At 36.2% G+C, this 21,702-nt stretch overlaps 1 protein-coding gene across 11 annotated transcripts in view; it reads right to left on the bottom strand.

Moving 5' to 3' along the window:
* TAFA5 (TAFA chemokine like family member 5) overlaps positions 1 to 21,162 on the bottom strand; it is a 487,828-nt gene extending 466,666 nt beyond the window's left edge. For all 11 annotated transcript variants that reach the window (XR_004306155.2, XR_004306157.2, XR_004306158.2 and 8 more), the window contains exon 1: positions 20,844 to 21,162. Coding sequence is in view for 7 of the 11 variants with exons in the window: in XM_085514839.1 (XP_085370965.1) it covers positions 20,844 to 20,955 (112 nt within the window). In the remaining 4 variants the exon portion in view is untranslated. The remainder of the gene's footprint in view (positions 1 to 20,843) is intronic.
* Between the last annotated feature and the right edge of the window lie 540 nt (positions 21,163 to 21,702).

Genomic DNA, 21,702 nt, shown 5'->3' with positions numbered 1-21,702 from the left:
ATTCTCTGAAGATCCTGTGATTAAAGAGGAAGTAGACTGAGAAACAAAATAGAAAGTGAGAGGATTCAGTTTTCCCTATTCTTACCACAAGACACAATTGAGTTATTTTAGCTAAATCACAGCATTATAACAATAAAGGGTGTTTTTTTCCAAGCTATTGCCAGAAGCTATTGGTGAGTTCTTAATTTTCTGAGGTCCTCATACAGCTACTTAAGAAACAAAACAGCCTAGAGCATTCCAAACCCTCTTTTGGGAAGCATCATCAGAGCTGTCATAGTAATAACTACAAAACATTGCATTACAATGCAAACTGAGCAGTGTAACCTAAATGTAGCTCCTTCTACAGAGAAGTCATTCTTCATTGTTATTAGAATATGCTCCCATTCCAGTCCCATGAGAAAAGAACAACAGTATATATAGGTATAATTGATAAGCATTCTGTTAAGGTCATAGCTGTAACTACTTTCAAAATCACTTCACTGGAAGCCAAGTTTTTATTATAAGAACTTGAAAACTTTCAATACTTTCAGTACTAATTGAATAATTGAATAGGTGGCAAGATTACTATTAAGAGAAGCATTTTTCTTTTTTTTTTTTTCTTTTTTTAGCAGAGATTTGTGTTGTATTACTGTAAACCAGTGAAGGTACGGAAGTCATAAAACCAAAGTTTTCAGAATAGTTTAAAAAAAAAAAAAAAAAAGACGGCAGGATTCTATCCGGAATCAAACTGAATTGAGAGCATGAAGCCTAGCTTTAGCTAATAATCTTAATTCTATTTAAATAAGCATTAAATTCAATAATATTAAGTTCCTTGCCAACTGCCAACAACACTTAACTGATTGGCAGTATGTCACAGATGTGCAAACACTGCTGATAGAACCACATTGATATACGCATTAAATACATACTAAATGCTCTGGTTGGCATATTCATGGAAAATTACAAAGCCTGTGACATATATTGATTCACCTTTTTATCACAGTTTCTTCATATAAGCACAAATAAGGGATCAAGGGTCATTTCTGTTTTAGTGTCCATACTTTATAACATCAACAGTACAAGACTGAATGACAACTTGTACTACTGCTGTGGACTTCTTTATAACAAGAAGAAATTCTGAGCTGAAGAAAATAATAGACTAGTAAATCCTAATTTTTTCCTTCGACTTCTAAAGTCCATTTAAACGTTTCCAAGTGAAAATACCTGAAGAAATCTCAACCAGTCAAAACAAGAGATATTCACTGCTAATTCTGCTGGTTAACTGAAAGGGTAGTTGTGACTAAGGAGTAATTTACACTAGAAAGACAGAAGCATATTGAATCACAGAATCGTAGGGGTTGGAAGGGACCTCTAGAGATCACTTCCTGTGTTCCAGCTTATATCCAGTTCCCCTTGTCCTGTCTCCACGTACCACTGAAAAGAGACTGGCCTTGCCACTATGGCTCCCACACCTCAGGTATTTATAAACCTGGATCAAGTCCCCTCTCAGCCTTCTTTTTTCAAGGCCCAGTTCTTCAGACCCAGTTCCCTAAGTCTCTCCTCATAGGGGAGATGCTCCAGGCCATTCACCATCTTAGTGGCCCTCCACTGGACTCTTTCCAAGAGATCCCTGTCTTTTTTGTACTGGGGAGCCCAGAACTGGACACAATATTCCAGATGAGGCCTCACCAGGGCAGAGTAGAGGGGGAGGATCACCTCCTTCGACCTGCTGGACACGCTCTTTTTAATACACTCCAGTATGCCATTGTCTTTTTTGGCTACAAGGGCACACTGCTGGCTCATGGTCAATCTGTCGTCCACCAGGACACCCAGGTCCCTCTCAGCAGAGCTCCTCTCCAGCAGGTCTTCCCCCAGCCTGTACTGGTGCATGCAATTATTTTTACCCAGATGCAAGACTCTACACTTGCTTTTGTTGAACCTCATCCGGTTTCTTACTGCCCAGCTCTCCAGCCTGTCCAGGTCTCGCTGAATGGCAGCACAGCCTTCAGGTGTGTCAGCCAATCCTTCCAACTTCGTGTCATCAGCAAACTTGCTGACAGTGGTCACCATCCCCTCATCAAGGTCGTTGATGAAGACCGGACCCAGTACAGACCCCTGGGGGACGCTGCTAGTTACAGGCCTCCAGCCAGACACCGCACTGCCAACGACAACCCTCTGCACTCTGCCAGTCAGCCAATTCTCGACCCACTTCACCGTCCACTCATCTATCCCATACTTCCTCAGCTTTGTTATAAGGATGTCATGGGAGACAGTATCAAATGCCTTACTGAAATCAAGGTAGACTACATCTACCGCTCCACCACCATCCACCCAGGATGTGACAACATCATAGAAGGCCACCAGGTTGGTCGAGCATGACCTTCCCTTGGTGAACCTATGTTGACTACTCCTGATAACCTCCTTTTCTCCCAGTTGTCTGGAGATGGCATCCAGCACAAGCTGTATATTGTGAATATTCAGAATAGTTCTCAAAATGAAGATGCAGTCAACTTCATTTTAGGAATCTTTCCTATTTCTTTTAGCAGCACCTGGTTAAGAAGCAGACACAAAGACAAAGAATTAGTTCATAATGCTTTATGTTCATAAATCTCAGTTGGATATTTCCGCTCATTATATTTTCTATCAGTTCAAGAAATGGGATTGTGTATTTCCATGAGCTGCAGTTCATTCATGGAATCAACTTTAGGAGGTAAATAAGAGCTACTGTTATGACAAGGATAATTATAATACTGCCTAATGATTTGGGGAGCAATGCAACGTAGCTCTGGTTCACAGGAAGCACAAAGAGTACAGATAAAATGTATGTTATTCAGTATTATTAGCCCTGTATGGCATTTCTAAGGAGAAATAGTGGCAAGTTAGAGCTAATATAACAGGAACTAGAGTATTTATAATTACCCTCTCAACATCTGCTACATAAAATGTAATTTGCTCATTTGTACAAGCTACTTCTTTAGCAAACCTCCAAATCCTTTTTGGATACACCTGCCCCAATTTGTAAAACTTGAACGTGGCCCACAGTGACCTGCATTTTAAACTCACATAATTCAAGGACACTACATTCAGTGACCTGCTTATTTAAATTATGTAACAGTGCAACACACAAGTTTGAGTGGCCAGAGAGTCAGAAAGGAAGAATTCAAGAAGAGATTGCTTTTTTCACTTTCCAAGAGGAAGAGCTCTCAGATCACCATGAAGAATATTAAGGAAAGTACTTAATATGTAGTTAAAGGAATCATAATGAACATGAACATATGTTGTTTTACCTAATTTTGATCAACTTATAAGTAAAAATGTCTTCATTCTTTCAGTTGGTTTTAACACACCATCTGTTTTAATTATTCCTTAGGTAGTACACTATAAAGATAATAGTAATAGCATTGTTAAGCCAATCAAAAAGAACGTTTCTGTTGTGATTTTTCACCAAGGATGTTTCTCTTAAGCTCAGTGATGATGAGGTCAGTGTAAAAAGCCTGTGCATAAGAATTAGGTAAATGCCAACTTTTAGCTGATGAGAGTTTAGGATTGTCTCTTCTATGTTGACTCAAATCTTCTGTGTATTCAGAAAAATTTAATACCAATCTAAAGTACTCTTTTAAACTAGAGTTTCAGGCCGATTACAAAAATCCTTTGTAAGTATTTTAATAAAAGATACTGAAATAGTTTTAAAATAGTTTAAAAGATATTATGGCAGTAAAAAAATAAAAATAAAAAAAAAATAAAAAATCTTGTCTGTTAAAAGGCAATAACCTGTAGTTTATTAAAGTCATATTGATTAAAGAATCAAAATCCTGAAGTCAATCTCAATCCTCATTTTAGCAAGGAAAGATATGCCAGTGAGATGTATTAAATCCACTTCTTTGATCAAGCCGACAAGTGAAATATGGAGTATTCATTATTCAATGTATGTAATACCAGAGGGAAGGCAGGGATTTAGGGATTCACTTCAACATCTTTGAGATGAAAAGTAATTTCAAGCAGTTTTGCATAATCCCAATTTCAAAGAGTCCTACAGAAGTTCACCATTCAATTCCTGACAACTTTCAACTGGACCTAGTTATTGCTATAGCTAAAAACTATCTTATATTTATTCTCCTTAGAACTATAATTCAAAAAACTGAATGCTCTTAACAAATTCTTATTGAAATGAATATTTTTTTATAATCCAAAAAATTCTTTTGCCCCTGAAGGAGTTTTGGAACTAAGGAATACACACACACATATACATAAACTAAGCAGGTCTAAGATAGAAATTTCTTCTCAAGGGATGAATAAATAATGAATATTTTAAGGAACACACAACATACTAAGCTGAATTCAGCAAAAGAATGTTTAAATATTGTAACGTGCATACTTGTACTCTCAAATATACTGCTGCTGTTCTCATTCCCTGTTCCTGATTTCAGCTATGTACATGAGAAAGAGCATTTAGTGGTAGTTGTGCATTAAGAGAGCAAAAAGTGAATTAAAGCCTTATCCATCACATTGAAAATAATTTAGATCACTTTAAATAAACACGTTTTCTGAATTCTTACTCTTTGCTGATTCTTACACCTGAATACTATTGATGGCATAATACTGAAATTCTAAACAACAGTAGTTAGTGGTGTCTGATGACCCAATGAGATAAAGGAGGCGAAACAGTAACTTCATATCTCAGTGCCATTGCTAAATGAATTTAACAGAAATAATCCATGCTTTACAGACTGCCTAGAAATCTCAATTAACCCTGGACTCTGAGCAGAAAAGAGCAAAAGGATTGAAGGGCTTTTGGGACAAGTACTATCTTTACGCTTTCCTAAATACCCATTTACAGCTACTGCTGCAATTTCTGGGAGAAATGAATTTTTGATAGAACCAAGAGCATATGTTTTTATGCTTCAGAATAAATAACTGAACTAAACACCTGTAGCCTGTGAGATATGAAGATACCAGACAACTTTGCGTACTTGGACATATTTTATCAACATAAGAAGGGTTAAATAAAGAGGGATTTCTCCCAGTATTCACTATGGTAACTTCTCAGAACAAGTACATTACCACCAGACATTTAATATTAATGAGAAAGAGAGATTAGAGCTGTAATTTAAAATTTGAACTTAAGAGCCCTTAGTAATGAGTTCAAAGGAGTTAAACATGGAAGAGATTTCAGGAGATGCAGACAACAATTCCACAAGGAATTCTACAAGGTCTAACAACCTCTTGTTCTGGACAGCAGTCAAGGAGCTTTTACTTTACTTCAAAAATTCATGTGGACAGTTAATTAGCACATGATGTTGTACTTTTTCTAACTGCAGTTTATCCATTTTCCGTTATTTAAATCTTCAGTATTATTCAATATCATTCACTGGGGTTACACTTCAGCCTATACTCATATTTGCAGCATTTTTAAATGCAACCCAAATATATTTCTCTAGATACGTGCAACCCAAACATAATTGCTTTTTGAGGCATTAGATATAAGGCATTCTTCAACAACATTTAGACCCTTGACTGAAACACAAATTATCCCAGACTTGTATCAAATGACATTGAGGTTAAATCATTTGCTCTAAAACACTTCACCAAAACAAACAACTTCTACATAGAGAGACTACTGTAACAGCTATTTGGTTTTATGTGTAAAAGAAAATGATTAATGCTTTTCATTTAGTAAGAAATGTGCACTTCTGACTTTACTATCTGGAAAACATGAGAAGAAGTAGCTGTTTAGAACAATCATATCATTTGTTGTGAAATATGTTTTCAACTCTGGGAATAATTGCTGATGCCACTAAGTTGTTTGAAAATTACTAGCAAAGCACTGAAATAAAATGCATGAATACTCAGAAAATTTTCAAATAATTATGAGGAAAAGAACAAAAAATAAAAACTGTTAAAATATCAGCAAATAAGCGTACACAATCCTAAGAAAAATTTCCAGTCACTGACACACTACAGTAGCTACCTAACATATCAAAAAAAATGTTGGAAAAGGGAGCTTTGACGTATTAAGAGAAAAGCAATCACTTTATCCCTTGCTTTCCTCTTCCATGTTTTATTGCAACAAACAAGCAAACAAGAAAACCTGATTTTTTATGTTTTTGCCTTATTTTTTTAAGAGAAGACTTATACACATACTTGAAGTACAAAGGCTGTACTGGGACTCAGCAAAGATTAAACTCTACTTTGTTCCACTCACATGTCAAACAAGAGAAGATCAATGGCTTTTCTACAGATTTAATAAATGCAACATTCTTCTAAAAAAGGGTCAAATAAATGATTTTTCTATAGAGAATTTGTCACTATTTTCTAACAAAGTAAATGTTATCATACATGCAATAACAAGACTTGATCTTGAATGTGAACATGCATGTACAAAAAAAAATAAAATTAAATTAAAAAAAATGGACATCATGTTTATTTATCTTTTGATTACAACTGTTGATACCAGGTACTAAAAGTGCTAAACCACACGACACTCAAATATACCAGTGCTGGATGCATTCCCAACTGCTGGCCAGTACTGAATAACTTCTTCTAAGCAAGGTGTTCAACGTGGCAGTAAAAATAAAAAAAATAAATAAATAAACAAGCAAACAAACAACAACAAAAAAACAAAACAACACAACTCTTCTGCCTAACACCACCTGTCAGCTGGGTTTCAGACCAGGCCACCAGGCTGAGACTGCTCCTGTGGCTCGCCTGGATGACCTTCTCATTAAAGGGAAACAAAGGAACAATCCTATTCATTCTAAAAGCTCTGGCAGCTCTGGTACAGCTGACCTCCAAATACTCTTTTTTCCATTCCAAAAACAGCTGCAGACGGTAAACAATAATAGTTTGAGATGACTTCAGTCATTTTTCTCTGACCACACTCAGGATAGTAAAGGCTGTTTATTGTTTGGTTGGTTTTTGTGGGTTTTTTTGTTTGTTTTCCGCCTACCATCTTCAGACTCAATGATCACACTCATCCTATATACTTCTTAGCAGCACGCCATGCCCACAACAGTTAACTCATCTCCACACTAATTGCAAAGAAAAGCTCTGTCAAATCACAGACAACTTTTGGCCATTTCCTTGGGTTCTGTTTGTTGCCTGGCAGAAGAGGCCAAGCACCTCCTCATCACAACCTTCCTTCAGGTGGAAGTTGTAGAGTGCAATGCACCTGTCTTAGGAGAAGCTGGTAAAAACTAAATTCCAGGAAGGCTAAACTAATGCTGGAAGCTTAACGGAAGTGTTCTAGAAAACAAACTTTCTTGACAATCACTTCTATTTAAAATGCATGTATTTGTGCTACTAAACAACACTTATTCTCCTGGTTTTCATTCAAGATTTTCTGGAATTTTCCTGCTTTTCAGGTTGGACTGGGCATGGTGAAGCAGTCATTCAGAATTTCCTGTTTGCAACATATGCACCCAATAAAGGGGAAATGATGATTTTATAGGAAAATGAATCTCCAAAATTGGACAAAACTCAAGAGATTGTGTTCAGTAACAGAAAACAGATATCAAGCAATGAAAATTCACATAAAGTAAGCCCAGTTAAAACTTTTAAAGGCTTACAGTGATCTATATTTCTCATGGCATCGCCATTCAAAGACAGATGTTATGTTTGCCATTCTTGGCAATGAAGAAAAAGATGTTAAAGCAGTATTAGCATCATTCTGATACTAATTCCCACAAGATTAATGGAATAAATTACAAATATAATTAATTAAGATTAATTTACTCTAAAGTTCTTCTCTTGCAAAGAAAAAACAAACAAACAAACAAACAAAAAAACAAAACAGACTCCTATAAACTTATTGAGCTATTTATTCCACAAAAGAGATGGATATGTTTGTTGGCAGTGTTTTGTGAACCTGAAAGGTAATGGGGCCCATAAAACTCCTTGACACTTGTTTTTGAGCTTCACAAATTCAGTGTAGACTTGACATGTCAAAAGAAACTACTTTGTTTTGCCTGATTCATCATAGCAGCCAAATACACCACTCACAAAAATTTCCTAGGATTTATTCACTCCTCTTAAGAATAATTAATTTAGTTGATACGTCTGTCATCAAACGCAAAATAAAAGCTTCATTATGTCTGTCCTGCAAAACAAACAAACAAAAACCTACATATCACAACCTCTTTTTTTTCCAGTGTCATCAAAAACATATATAGGAAATGCATTTACGTTTAGAAGCCTGTTGTTACTATAAAATCAACATTGTTCATGGAAAACTGAGATTCAGCCTGTATAAATATCCCTCTTCTTGCATAGAAACTATTTGAGCAATAGAGGGAAAAAAAAAAAAAGTCTCCTGTAAAATGAGGCTTCTGCTGTGTGCATGACAGTTCTAAATGCAGTCAGAATCACTGTGTAAAACAACATCCTGGGAAAAAGAAATATATCCTTTATTTGTAGATACTACATGAAAATATTTTCATATTTTATCATACTGAAGAGAAAACCAAAGCATATTTTAAGAGTGATATTTCAATCCCACCTTTAGTAATCGAGCTAAAAAAAAAAAAAAAAAAAGTATATTTAATTAGGTAAATTTTGAAATATATTTTTGTATATTGATGTTCTGCTTGCATGGATTTCACTTGTGGAGGCTATTCTTCCTCTGTTAGCTTTGCTGGTTCAGACACTCATGCAAATCTCCAATGCATTGTTTCATTATTCATTTTAAATCAAAGTTCAAGGGAAAAACAAACAAACACACTTTTCACCGTTAATTCTCTTTCATTATCTGCAATTGATTTAAAAGGAGTCTTTTCAATTGTTTACACGCAATAAATCATTCCTCATCTTGTGTATTTATACCAGTTCAAAATGCTTGTTTTCAGGAAAAGAAGCATTATGGTTATTTTCCCAAAATAGTATCAACTGATAGACTATGCAATTTTTAAATAGATCAAGCAACACCTTTTTCTTTCTGCCCAATTATAGTTCCAATAATACCTACTTCCAAATTGAAAGAAAGTAAATGCTCTTTCTTTGCCACAATGGTTTTCTAGAGAGATGAAAGTTGTAATCTCCTGGTTATCCACTAAAAGTGGATAAACCTCCTGGTTGAGATCCCAGCAGTGTCAGTATGCATGTGTGTAGCAACTGGATTCATTAGCCAAACATATAAAGAGGAAAAAAAAAAATCTGTTCTTCCAGCCTCAGCTACAGTACTGTTTAGAACTAAGATTTTCATTATTTTCAATAGCTTTTATTCTTCAACTAAAAAAAGTTCCCATTTTATGCAAGCATGGAATTGGAAGTTCTGCCTTTCAATAAGTATAGGTTGCTCACAAGGAGTAATATTTCAAACCCAGGTGTCTCTGAAAAACGCACTAGAGAGACAAGGTTGGACACACAAACCAGTACCTCAAAGCAATCTGTGAACTCAATTTTTAGCTTTCTTTATATGATTTGCAGCTATAGATGTAAGTAACTGGGAAGAAGTGCTTAAAAGTGTTCTCATATGTTGCAGGAAAGAGTCAAAGAAAAAATTACATTTATTTACTGACCAAAATTTTCCTAAGAAAATTACTACTCTAAAAGATTCCAGACAAGATATAAGTAAACCAATATGATAACTTCATTTCAAGTTAAACAAAACTTGATGTGGCTTAATTGTATCTGCATCCATGTGTTTATACATCAACAGATCCTGAGATGAAGGTTAGAGGAAAAAAAGCAATGAACACACAAACAAGTTTAAGCATGAAGTCCCATGCTTTCATTTCTTAAGTACAGGTTTTCCTCCAGTGGGTGTCTGTCACAGATGTTCTTGATATGAAAAGCTCTCTCTTCGCTTTTAAAGAAACATTATCAAACTTGGCAAATTAATATCTAAGTTCCAGTTGTTTTCAACCTGTCAGTAGCCAAGATTAACAATTTTATTTGCTCTCTTCTCTGTTTAAAAACATTTTTTTTTTTTCTTCTGAGGCTTCCATGTTTCCTTCCCTTTTTAAAAAAAACATATTGCAATTATCTCTCCTCTTCAAGAAAATAAACTGGTGAATTTAGAGACCTGGGAAGTAAAATCACGTTTTGGAAAATTAAGTTCAAAAACAATGCTACATCCTAGGAATAAATATATGCATTTGTACAAATATAAAGTCTCCAAAATGACTTGAGCGAAACAGAAAGCAAAATAAGAATATAAAATATGATTAAAAAAAACAAAAAACAAAAAAAAAACTTTAGAAACACTGCTATTAAACTTTACAGATGAGGTCTGAAATTTTCATTCCAAGTTTTATGTGACCTGCCAAAAGCTACCTTGTCCAGGTCTCTCAAACAAAGACCATGGTTTACATTTTGTATTCCTGCTACCTATCTTAAGGAGAGCTATTTCACAGCTGGAAAAATGTATAACATTCAAACGAAACATAGGTTGTCTTTTGTCACACAAAACATACATCACTTGAGTAATTCTAAAATGTATTTAAAATTTAGATGTTCCAATCATGACAACACAACCACCATGTAACACGGTTCTCCAGCATTTTGGTCATGGAAGAATGACATGACTGAATATTGCCTCAAGCATGCAGGTCTACTGTACCTCCATAAAATGCAATATTACTTTTACTGCCTGAGAAATGTTCTACCTCTCTTCCCATCGATGAGAAAATGGAAACTAAAAATGTTTGCTCAAATCCCCCGCACTGAAAGTGGAAGCATGTTTTTCCACAGCAGCTCACTTCTGTTGTTTTAAAATTCTTTTAACTTAATTTAAAATCAAAGAAAAATAGACTTAATAATAATAAAAACCTACTGTTGGATGTGCATCATTAACACTGCAGTTTCACTAAGTTCTGACAACGTATACATGCAAAATGATCAGAGTTCATAATTGGGCTCAGAGAATATGATGCATGTGGAAGAAAACAATCAAGTGTGATTCTCAAACCTCTGCAGGGCTAGCAGTTGGGAAGAAAAGCCTCTACACATAAATCAAATTAATTTGTTTGAGAAGTCACTAGCAAGGCAACGTGATTCACAAAGCTGTACTTGTCAGACGTAGTAATAGACAAAGCACTTCAGAAAGCAGCAAGATGAATAGTAGGGCCCATTCACCTGACTTTAGTTAAGAAAAATAAAGAAAACTGAAAATGTAGAGAAATTATTACTGAGACTTTGCACCAACAAGGAGCAATAATTTTAAAAGAAGCACTCAGGAAGGAAATGGACATCAACTGTGACAAGCAGCAAAAAGAAAGGCTGTGAAATGTACTGAGAATTAACTTTATTAAGATAATGTATGAAATACTTGTTTGATTTTACAGATTTAGTCTGTGATAGGAAAAAAAACAAAAACAAAAAAAAAAACCAAAAAAAAACCCAACACTATAGAAATTTCAAGGGCTTAACACAAACAACGAGGAAAGTAGCCACTTCAGTTTTTGGCATCTTGTACTAAGAACTCAAGAGGGAAAGACTATTTTCACACTGCAAAATTGCAGATTCTGAAGCACAACCCTTTCCTTTATATAGAGATAAATTATCTGAGAAAACATTAAGCAATGATTCTTAGTGTAACACATGCTCAATATGATATCAGTATCATAAAGACAGTTTAATATTTGTGCCAAAGAATATACTGTGTTACCTATATTCCTGTCAAATGTCAAAATGGAAACAGATAAGGATTAAGCTGTTCCACAGAAACTGCTTTTGATATGCCACCAACTAAGTATTATAAATTGTTTTCAAACTAATTCCTTGGAACTGTATCTGAAATACCTTAAATCCTTTTATTATAATTACAAGTGCCAGTTCATGCAACTTGTTTTCACCCCGAGAGTTTGCAGCAGCACTTTAGAAACTAGAAAACATAGCAAAGGTAAAGCATAACATCATTAAATGTTAAAACATCTCTTCAGTAAGGTATTCTCAGTAAGATTATATTAAAAATAATGACATTTATAGATAGGATTAAGGTAGGTACCTCTAGCTGTACAGAAAGCAAACCTAGTTTTGCTCAGCTGTTACACAAAATGTGTCCATGAACAAGCCAAAGTGAAAATACATATCATGGAAACATGTAAAAAGTAGGAATGTATTCCTTGAATGGTTACATACAGATAAAAGAACGAAGTACAGAAATAAAACAAAGCTCTTAAGGTGAAAAGGATTGTAAAAGTGACATTTACGTTGAAGAACGTAGAACTGGAGAAACTATTTTAGCACAGGCAATACTCTAACAAACATAATGTACAATTTTCTTCAAAAACAGATTGTATTTTCCCAGTAAAGGAGTAAGACAGAGCAGGAGGAGTTGAAGGGGAGGCACTTCAATGTTGTGTGCAACTCATATCTGCCCTGGTGTTCAAGGTGAATAGAATATAGAATAGAACATAGACTAGAATAAATAAGCTCTTCTGGAAGGGTCCCTCAAAGGCCAGCTAGTCCAACTACCTGACTACTACACGACTAACCAATAGTTAAAGGATTTTATTCCTACTCATCTTCTTCCATGCAGCTTCCTATATTTATATACACACTGTTAATCTTTAAACTCTTTATTAGCTAATTCACTAGCAGGTGATTTAAATGAGTTAACCACACTGTAAAATTTTGTGTAGGGCAGAAACGTCTAAAAATGTTTTCTACAGAACATGCCTGAAAATGAGGAAAGCACAACAGTGAAGCTGATCAACTCTGGTACCCTGATCAATGCACCTAGTCTCCAGCTTTGGAGCATTTTTAGAGTGTCTAGAATGTGAAAATAGCAGCAATGTAACCAGAGCATTTACAGTAAGACAAAACACATTGCAAAAAAATGTTCAGGATACAAGCTGTTTGCAAAGATGTCTTTAGAAGATACCAGTAGCTTATGCCAACTACATCTCCCAATTTACACTTTTTTTTTTTGATTCGATAGTTCAGTATCTTGACCTACGCTGCTAATGAATCTTTGCCACAAGCCTATTTCTCCATACTTTTTCTTCCCTACAGAAGTACTGAGCTGATTGCTTAAAATTAAGCATTTAAACATTAAGTGTGGACCTTGAAAATAACACAAGCAATACTCTGAAGACGCTGTCACAAAGGGTAGGGTTCCTCTAATAACATATATGTTTAAGTAAATGCAAGTTGTTAAAGGTGCATTATGGTCCACAAAACTAAACATAATGCAGTTTGAGGCAGACTGTGCTACTGAAAGGTATCTAAAGCAGGTTGCATGTCTTGAACAGTAAATTATCTCAATTTCCATTGACTTTAAAAGGAGATTATGATAAATGCAAATGACTGTACTGCAGAAATCTTCATTAAGGAAAGATCAATCTTATTCACAAAGCTCAAAATGTGCTTGTCATGTTTTTTAACCCAAACACAAATATTTATTTTTTCTAGTTGGAGCTAAAAACCTTACAGGAAAATATCCACCAAAATTATTTTTGGTATCTTAAAAGGACTGCTAAGATATATAAGTACATTCTAGTTCTAATGCTTTATAGGAAACTATTTCAGTGAAACTACCACCTTTAAGTAACAGTCAATGAGAACAATTTCTTGCTTTTATTTTAAGAACTGAAGGGTTTGTTTGTTTGTTTGTTTTAGTGCATATGCATTCATAAACGCTTATACACTTACACATCTTGAGAAGAGTCTTGAGTTGAATGTTCAATGAAGTACTGCTGACAGAGCGTACTGGAAAAGCTCTGGAACAGCTCTCTAATATTTTTCACTAAAATCATTTTCAATATTAAATCAGATTACTGTATTAGCTCCATTCAAAAAATAATTTTGTATTTTTCATTATTCAAATCTCTATCCAGAAAAGAAAATTGGTGTACTCTTTCAGTAACACCAGAGAATGCCATCAGTGACACATAACTTTTCACAGTATCAGATACGTTCACATTTAGTTTAGTCTGAAAAAAGGTAAGTATCAGAAGTTGCTGGTCCCACAGAACTTATAAATTTCTGTCAGAAAACAAACCATTTAAAGAAAAGCGCAGCAGCTTAGCTTAGACTCACTTCTACCATTTGGCTAAGCTGTTCTACCATGCTGCAGTGGTATAGTTCAATGTAAAAATTACTACAGACATCTAAGAGTATTAAAAGTGGTGCAGGCATTTGGCATTAACAGTATGTCATTTTGTCAGAGTATCATCTCTTAAAATCCATTTGTCGATATCAGAGTCTTGGGACAATCAGAACCAAAAAAAAGGCCTACGACCAAAGGTAAAAGCCATCAAAAATTGCATTGATTAACAGGAATACAAATACCTTTTACATTTTGATAGGTAAAATTCAGAAACCCTTTTTTGATTGTTTATTTGTTTTCCCCATATCTAGTCATTTCTTCTTTCTGTAAGAACTGAAGACCTTTCTCTCCTTAATGATACAGCTTCGTTAGCTAATAGAACCAGGAGGTTCACTCCTGAGCCTGAGTAGAACTGGTCACTACAATTCTGTTTCACAATGGAAGAAAATCAGGGATCAGTTCAACCAACAAAACTTGCAACTTGAATTGTCACCATTCTCTTTGGCATTCTGCTCTGGGCTTTTGCTCAGTCTTTGCTACCTAAAGTACAAACAGAACACATCCATTAACAGCACTCAGGAATTAACCTCCCTATAAAACAAACAGACTAAAGACAAAAACAGCTCCCATTCTGAACCATCAAAACACTAAAGAGATGAAGGGGGTCACATCTCAAATTGCCTATTCCAGTCACAAAGACAGAAGGAAGCTTTATTTTGCCAGGTATGTTATCCTGAAAGCATTGTAAAATTTACCCTATTACCACACACTCTTCTTGGGGAGCTGCCATTGTTGGAGAGCAATGAGCAAATGGACTAAAATTGCACTAGGGGAGATTCAGGCTGGACATTTCTTTATTGATGGCCTGGGCTACAGGCTGACAAGTAACAAGCTAACTGACTCAGGAAATATCCTAATATGTTCCAAACCCCAGACTTAGACAAGGTTGCAACCCAAGGGCAAATAAATGTTTGAAGAAAGATAAAAAAAAGAAAAAACCAATAACAGCAGCAATAAAAGTCTATCCAAAGCCTGAAATAGGACAGGTCACAAAGACTTTGGGAGATCAGTAAATCATAGTATGAATGCAAAATTACACACAATTATGTCTGCAATTCCTATGCTTTAGCCAGACTAAGCATTTAAAAATATGCACAAAAATCTTTGAAATAAATGTCTACACCAAAATATTGGAAAATACATCTATTTCTTATAGTTCATACATTCCCCAATTGTCAGTACAGAAGATCTTCCTACTTACAGGGCTAACATGAAAGTATATCACTGACTTCCCAAAAATTCAACATAGAAGTACATCCCCAAAGAGATGATTTCCCAAAAATGCAACAATATGTAGTTTTGCCATTTGTCTGAGCAAAAGAGGTACCCTTGAAACAGCCCCAAAATAACTAAACAAATTCCCGCTTCAACAGTAGAAAAACACATCTGGTCAAATATGAGCCTAAGCATGAAAACATCCTGTTCTGAGTTTCACAACAAATGATAAAATCAGAAAGGTTACAGTTAATCAACACTATCTGGATATGTCCATGCTTTTTACGCTATTGCCCATAGTTCAGAATCTAAAAGCACTTTTTGTTAATAACATCATTTAAGGCACCTATAACAAGGATGTATTTAGCATGTCAGATGCAAGACTTGTTTCAAATAATGGCTTTGTGGTTAGGAAGCACAGTAAGCAAGCAAGAAATCTAAAGTAAATTCCAAAGACTACTCTGAAAGTAACATTTCTTAGTTTATAATGCTGGCCCTCAACATCACGTGTGAATACTGGTGGTACAGCAGTAGAAGCCAGAGCAAAGGGGCTTTACTGCACACTCTCAGTACTTCTTTCATACTATGTTCTATGAGATCTTGGTCTCTCTCGTGCAATCCTGCTGAAGGTCTGAGAGGACCCCGTGCCACACATTTAACTGAAAATATCAATTCTTTCTAGTGTCTCCATCCTTATCTGTTTTTCAGTCTATCACTTGTGCTACACTTGCATGGAAGCAGTCGCTTTCATAATTTGAGGATGCATTTGAGAATTTGTAAACAGTGATTACTCATCCTTAAAGGGTTGAATTCAACATTAAAGGCAATAAGAAACCATTTCCTATGTTGTCAACCATGAATTCTAAATAAAGATCATCTGGACAAATCACAAGAGAATGGAACAGATAATCCCCCTGTTAATTCATTACCTGTACGGACAAACAGCAGAGTGTTGCAGAGGCCACTAAATTTAAAATGTGTTTTTTTGTTTTTTTTTTTTAAATGACCTTCCTAAAAAGGTGCAGCAGGGGTATTACACAACAAAGCAACTTTAATATCTTGGCTTTATGCAATATAATAAAAGATTATGTGATGTAGAAGTAAACTAAAAGAAGTCTGAATTACAACTGTGACTTTATATGCTTTATATGTCATATTTACTCTGAGTGCAGAGTTTTGGAGAAATACAAACACAGTAATTCTTGCAGAAAACATAATAAAACTACAGACCAATTGTACAGATTTATTACTCCCCCCCCCCCCCCCCCCATCTGTTAAGCGCAGAGAAAGCGCTTAACATAAGATCAGCAATGGGAGTTGCAGTCCTTCATTCAGTGGAGACTGATTTATATAAAACACAAACAAGTAGTGAGGCTTATCATTCAACAGCTGGTCAGTAGATGATGATGCAGTAGTGCCTGTTTGAGAAGTGTCCAGCTGACAGTCACTGCTAATGTTCATCCCCGATAGCAGTCTCAGTGTAAGACTATAGTAACCTTTGCTTTCTAGAATACATTGTTATAGAACAGTGAGAAGGTATTTCTCAAGTGAGCAGTGTCTAATATGTAACAGCAGAACTTCCGATTAAAATGAGATCAATGTAATATTTTAGATGAGAATTATCTGCATTTTTTCATAGCACAAAGCCAAGTCTTTCAGATGAATTTTTATTTGTGCTAAGGGCCTACCTTTCATGAAAGTACTTGCACTAACAATACATTATTGTTGAGTTAGAGAAAATATTTTACATTTTGATGTTAAAATGAAAATAAATAAATCAGAAGTTCATCACCAGGGTTTCATATTTCTCTCTTCCAGGCACAGTGTTTAAAACATGAAAGTGAACTTTCCAAGTACTTGTTTTTGATACAGCCTTTCAAAATAAATAAATATATAATAAAGTGCTTGCTTGTTCTTAAAAGTATTACTTTAATAGAACAGAAAAACATCACAGGGGTGTAATGTTCTATTCCTTATACTTACAAAACAGCATAAAATATGGAAAAATCAAAAGCTCATAATAACCACAACTTCACTAACACTGAATCATTTGTTGTTTAAAAGTCATTATTTACACATAAAAAGCACCTCCATATTTACAGCCAAAGCAAATGGAAAAAAAAAAAAAAAAAAAGCACTAGGAAAAGAAAAATCATGCTGACTCTAAATCACATCAGTTGGACTCTTCACAGCTATGATAACAGAAAATTCACTTGGTTTACTGACCTTCTTAACATGGGGCGGGGGGGAATAAAATAAAAAAAATGTCCAGTTACAAAAGGAGAAATAGAAACAATTCAGGGCACCTTCATAACATAAAAACAGTAACTTAACAAATTCATTGTAGGTGATTCTGTGTGATCTACTACTGCTCATTAATTATGTAGAGCACTCATTTGAGATCCAAAAAATGCAACACCTCCTCTAACTCTGAATTACAGTTGAAGGCATTCATACCAGGACAGCATTTCTAGATTGTTTCTACATTTAATGATGCTTCTGATGAGTGAACAAATTCCTTGGTAGACACACAAGTGAACTTTGTATATTAACAGCCTAATTTACTACTTTAATCTACTCAACAGCATTCTCCTGCCTAGAGTCTACTGAATGTTTAGAGGGAGAATATTACATTATATTTATCACTATAGCAACTAACCTAATTGATCTGATGCAGGTTTCTCTTCTACCATAGGATGGAGCCACTATCCCTATGTATAATCTAAACATTTAAGAAAGAAAAAGTTATCTGCTCATCATTTTACCATGACAAAGAACATAACTGTACTTTGGAAACTGAAGTGTAAATTAAATCTAATGGCTTGTATGCATACACTCAGAACAGGCTTCATAGTATCTCTTTAGCTGTCAGCTGGAACTCGGAGTACAGCATTTACCAGTTCCTTTCAATAAACAGGGACAACTATGGAACACTAAACACTTTCTCAGAAACAAAGACACAAAGTAATTAGAAGAAAGGAAAGAAATATTCACATGACTAATTCAGGAATAAGCTTTGCCAGAGTAGTATACTGAAAAGCACAGCAACTCTCAAGTTTTACATTTTTCCTTTTCCACAACACTATAAACAAAAGTTCTGATTTTTTTTTCTTTGTGCTGCAAAGTTTGATGCAAATTATACAGTGAGAGAAAAGCAAATAAGAGGTTCCTGTAGTAACAATATACTCACATGTATCCCCCCCCCCACCCCACACCACACACACACACACACACACACAGAATCCTGATTTATGTAAGAGATATAAGTAACCATAATGCAATTTAGCTAAACATGAGGTTTGTAGAGAAATACAAAACTCTTTACACAGTCAAGTTATTTTCCTTTTACATTAAAATAAATAAATAAAAATTGCAAGACCTTCTCTTAAAAAGCAAACTAGTCATTATCCTCCTCATTACAATTATGCTTTTCCTCAAAGAAAAAGAAAATAAGTCAATTGAAGAAAAAATATTGAATAAATTCTGGGCAATCTTGAAAAGAATTCTTAAATTTTGCAGTACTTTACCTTGAAATGGCTGTTTTTTTCTTTTTTTTTTTTCCCTTTGATTTTTTAGACATCTTCAGCCTTCTCACATGGAAAAAAAAAAACATTTTCTCAATTTTGCAAATACTACAGCTAGATGAAGTGCACATGGTGCTTCATTAACATTTGGAACTGCGGTTGTCAAATCAGTGAAACACTGCATAAATGGTAGAGTGTTTTGACACTGCATATTTTAGGCTTCATAGTGTTTTCCAGCATTATATGGTATGAAGAGTGCACTACATGTTTGAGGAAAACTACTGACACTGAGTGAGAGAAGTAATTACAAACTGGTCATTTAAACACATGCAGAAATTGCCTACCTAGTAGCTAACATTTACATGTATCAGTAAATAATGCCAATAATAAAGAGTATGTAGCATCTCAAGTGAAAGTCTTTACTCCTTAAAAACAGAGTAATGTCAAGTCTCTCACTGTTGACTAAAAATATTTTTAAGGAGTTCACAATTAACACTTTCTGAAGGTAAGCTTCTGGAAGATAGACTCACAGAAGAATTTGTATCATTTCATAAAAAGTCAAGGATCCTCCAGAGATTTCTAAGACACATTCACTAAATTTCTTAATATATCTTTTACATTTGAACTATTCATTCTCAAACATGCTCTTACTGATGCACTTCTCTCTTGGTATGTATATAAATTCTTGTAAATCTTAAGTGTTGTCGAGTATACCCTACATAATAGTGCACTGAATAGAGGAATACAGATCAATGTACAAAATGAAATTACTTAGAAGAGTGGCCTGTTTTATATGATTTTTAATGAGAAGGGCAAAGCAAAATGTGCTAAATTATAAGTCAAAATACAAATTAGAAAATATGCTATTCTTTTTGGAATAAGCTTATTCTCCCTGTTGTCAGTGCAGCATCCCTGTAATGTGCAGAAAAGTGAATTAAAGGTTTTCTTAGCCAATTAATATTTTTTTTTTCAGAAAAAAAACAAAAAACAAACACACAGAAGAACAGGAGAACATGCTACATTTTGAAAACATGGAACAGAGTTAAGAAACACAGCAGACATACTCCTGAAAACCAGAATCCATTTCCTATTCATCATAACCTCCACCTATTATAGCCCAACACGACAAGCCCAGAGCAAAGTCTTTCACATTGCAGCTAAGTAAAAGAATACACACTAAGGGCAAACTACAGGTCACACTCAGCTTGGGAAAATACAGTATGGATGCATTCTGGCAAAGTTGGGTAGAGCCCTCCTGATAAGTTACTGTTTTGTTTGTTTTTAATTACTGCATAGGAATTTTGTTTGCTTGCTTCTACTCCTCCAGTTGAAAAATTCTTACCCTGGTATGATGGTGAAATGTGCATTCCCCAAAAGAAATAGCAGTAATAATATTTATATTGTATAACTGCTTGTAAATAACATTTTCCGAGATCATAAAAACAGAGCAAGAAAAATAAGGCCTTCAAAAGTATTGATATTCCAGCCACTTGATTCTTAGAGATTTATCTCCAAGTGAGTGTGATTAATGGACTATCTATCAAGCCTGAAAAAGAATATGCAACGCTCTACTGATGAACCTAAAACCAATAACAAGGGCTCACTAAAGTGCTGAGGATGTGATCTAGGAGTTTCCTGACTCATTCCAGTGTAATTTCACAGCCAGAGAACCACTTGTGATCCAAGAGATGTAAAGGCACCTGTTGCTTGACTAAGTACATGCTTCCTATAGGAATTAACATAAGTAAAATCACTCCCATTGATGAAACATGGACTGAAGTAGTGGAGCATGTATGCAGCAGAAACAGTCGGTAACATATGGTAACAGTGAACAGCTCCTAAGATCCACTAAGTGTTCACGTTTAGAGTAGATATGCCATATCTTCAACCTAAGGGCACTTCACGCTCCGAAGAAACTGCAGTATTAAAGTGTCACTCTATCTGCTTTATCAGGAGAGGAGCCGAGGCATGAGGCTAACTACAGCACAGTACCCAGACCTGCCAGACCTCAACCTTCACCTAAAGCATTACCTCAGAATTTAGATCCAGGAAAGGCACCAGGACAAACATGTACTTACTGCAGTAAGCGATTAGGAGACTAGCCAGGATCATGATAGCCCAGAAAGTTGAGGACATGCTTGGCAAGGCATTGGCATCTTTTCTACTGCTTCTCCTGGGAGATGGAGCCATTGAAGCCACTTCCCCAGAGGGGGACAAAGTCAGACAGGTTCACCAGCCAGCTCTCCCCAGGACCGACAGCCTTTCTCCATATATAATCCCAAAGGCAAGCATGTTCCACAGCCCCACGCTCCTCAGCAGCAGCACACTCCTGCGGCAGGACGCATCTTCCAGCCGGAAAGCCCAGGAGTCTCTAAAGGCGTGCGGGACTTCGCTGCGGCAGCTGCAACCAGGCTTCCTCCTGCAGCTATGGTGAGGTTCACCAGCGTTAGTGTGTCCTAACTCGGATGCCTGGCGTGATGCCGAGCTTTGAAGATGTCCCACAAAGGAGCTTGTCTTCTATCCCCCCACCCTCCCCCTCCTTCCTTTATCAAAGGGGCAGAAGTTGTCTCGCTCTCTCCCGTCTTTCCTCCCCCTCCCCCAGGAGAGGGGATCTCCTCAGACACGGAGAGGGGCCGAGGCGGTGCCAGCGGCGAGGCGACCTCTTCCGCCCCCCCGCCCGCCCAAGCACCGAGCTAGGGCGCCCGCCGCCTGACTGCGTAACGCCGCATGGCCGCCGCGGGGCCGGGGCACCGGGGAGCCCACCACTCCCTGCCGCCCGGGCAGCGCTTCGTCAGACAGCACCGCGAACGGGAGAGAGCGATCCCGCGGAAAAGACGGGGAGGGCGGAGGATCCCGCCAGCGGCCAGGGATGGAGACAGAGGGGAAGGATGGTCCGGTCCGCCAGGCAAAGCCCCGCAGCGAGCACAGCCTGCTCCC

Source organism: Coturnix japonica, chromosome 1 (genome assembly GCF_054131305.1).
Source record: "Coturnix japonica strain WE chromosome 1, WE-NBRP24, whole genome shotgun sequence".
Classification (NCBI taxonomy): Eukaryota; Metazoa; Chordata; class Aves; order Galliformes; family Phasianidae; genus Coturnix; species Coturnix japonica.
The sequence above is the reverse complement of the archived record's forward strand: the minus strand, read 5'-3'. Positions and strand labels throughout refer to the sequence as shown.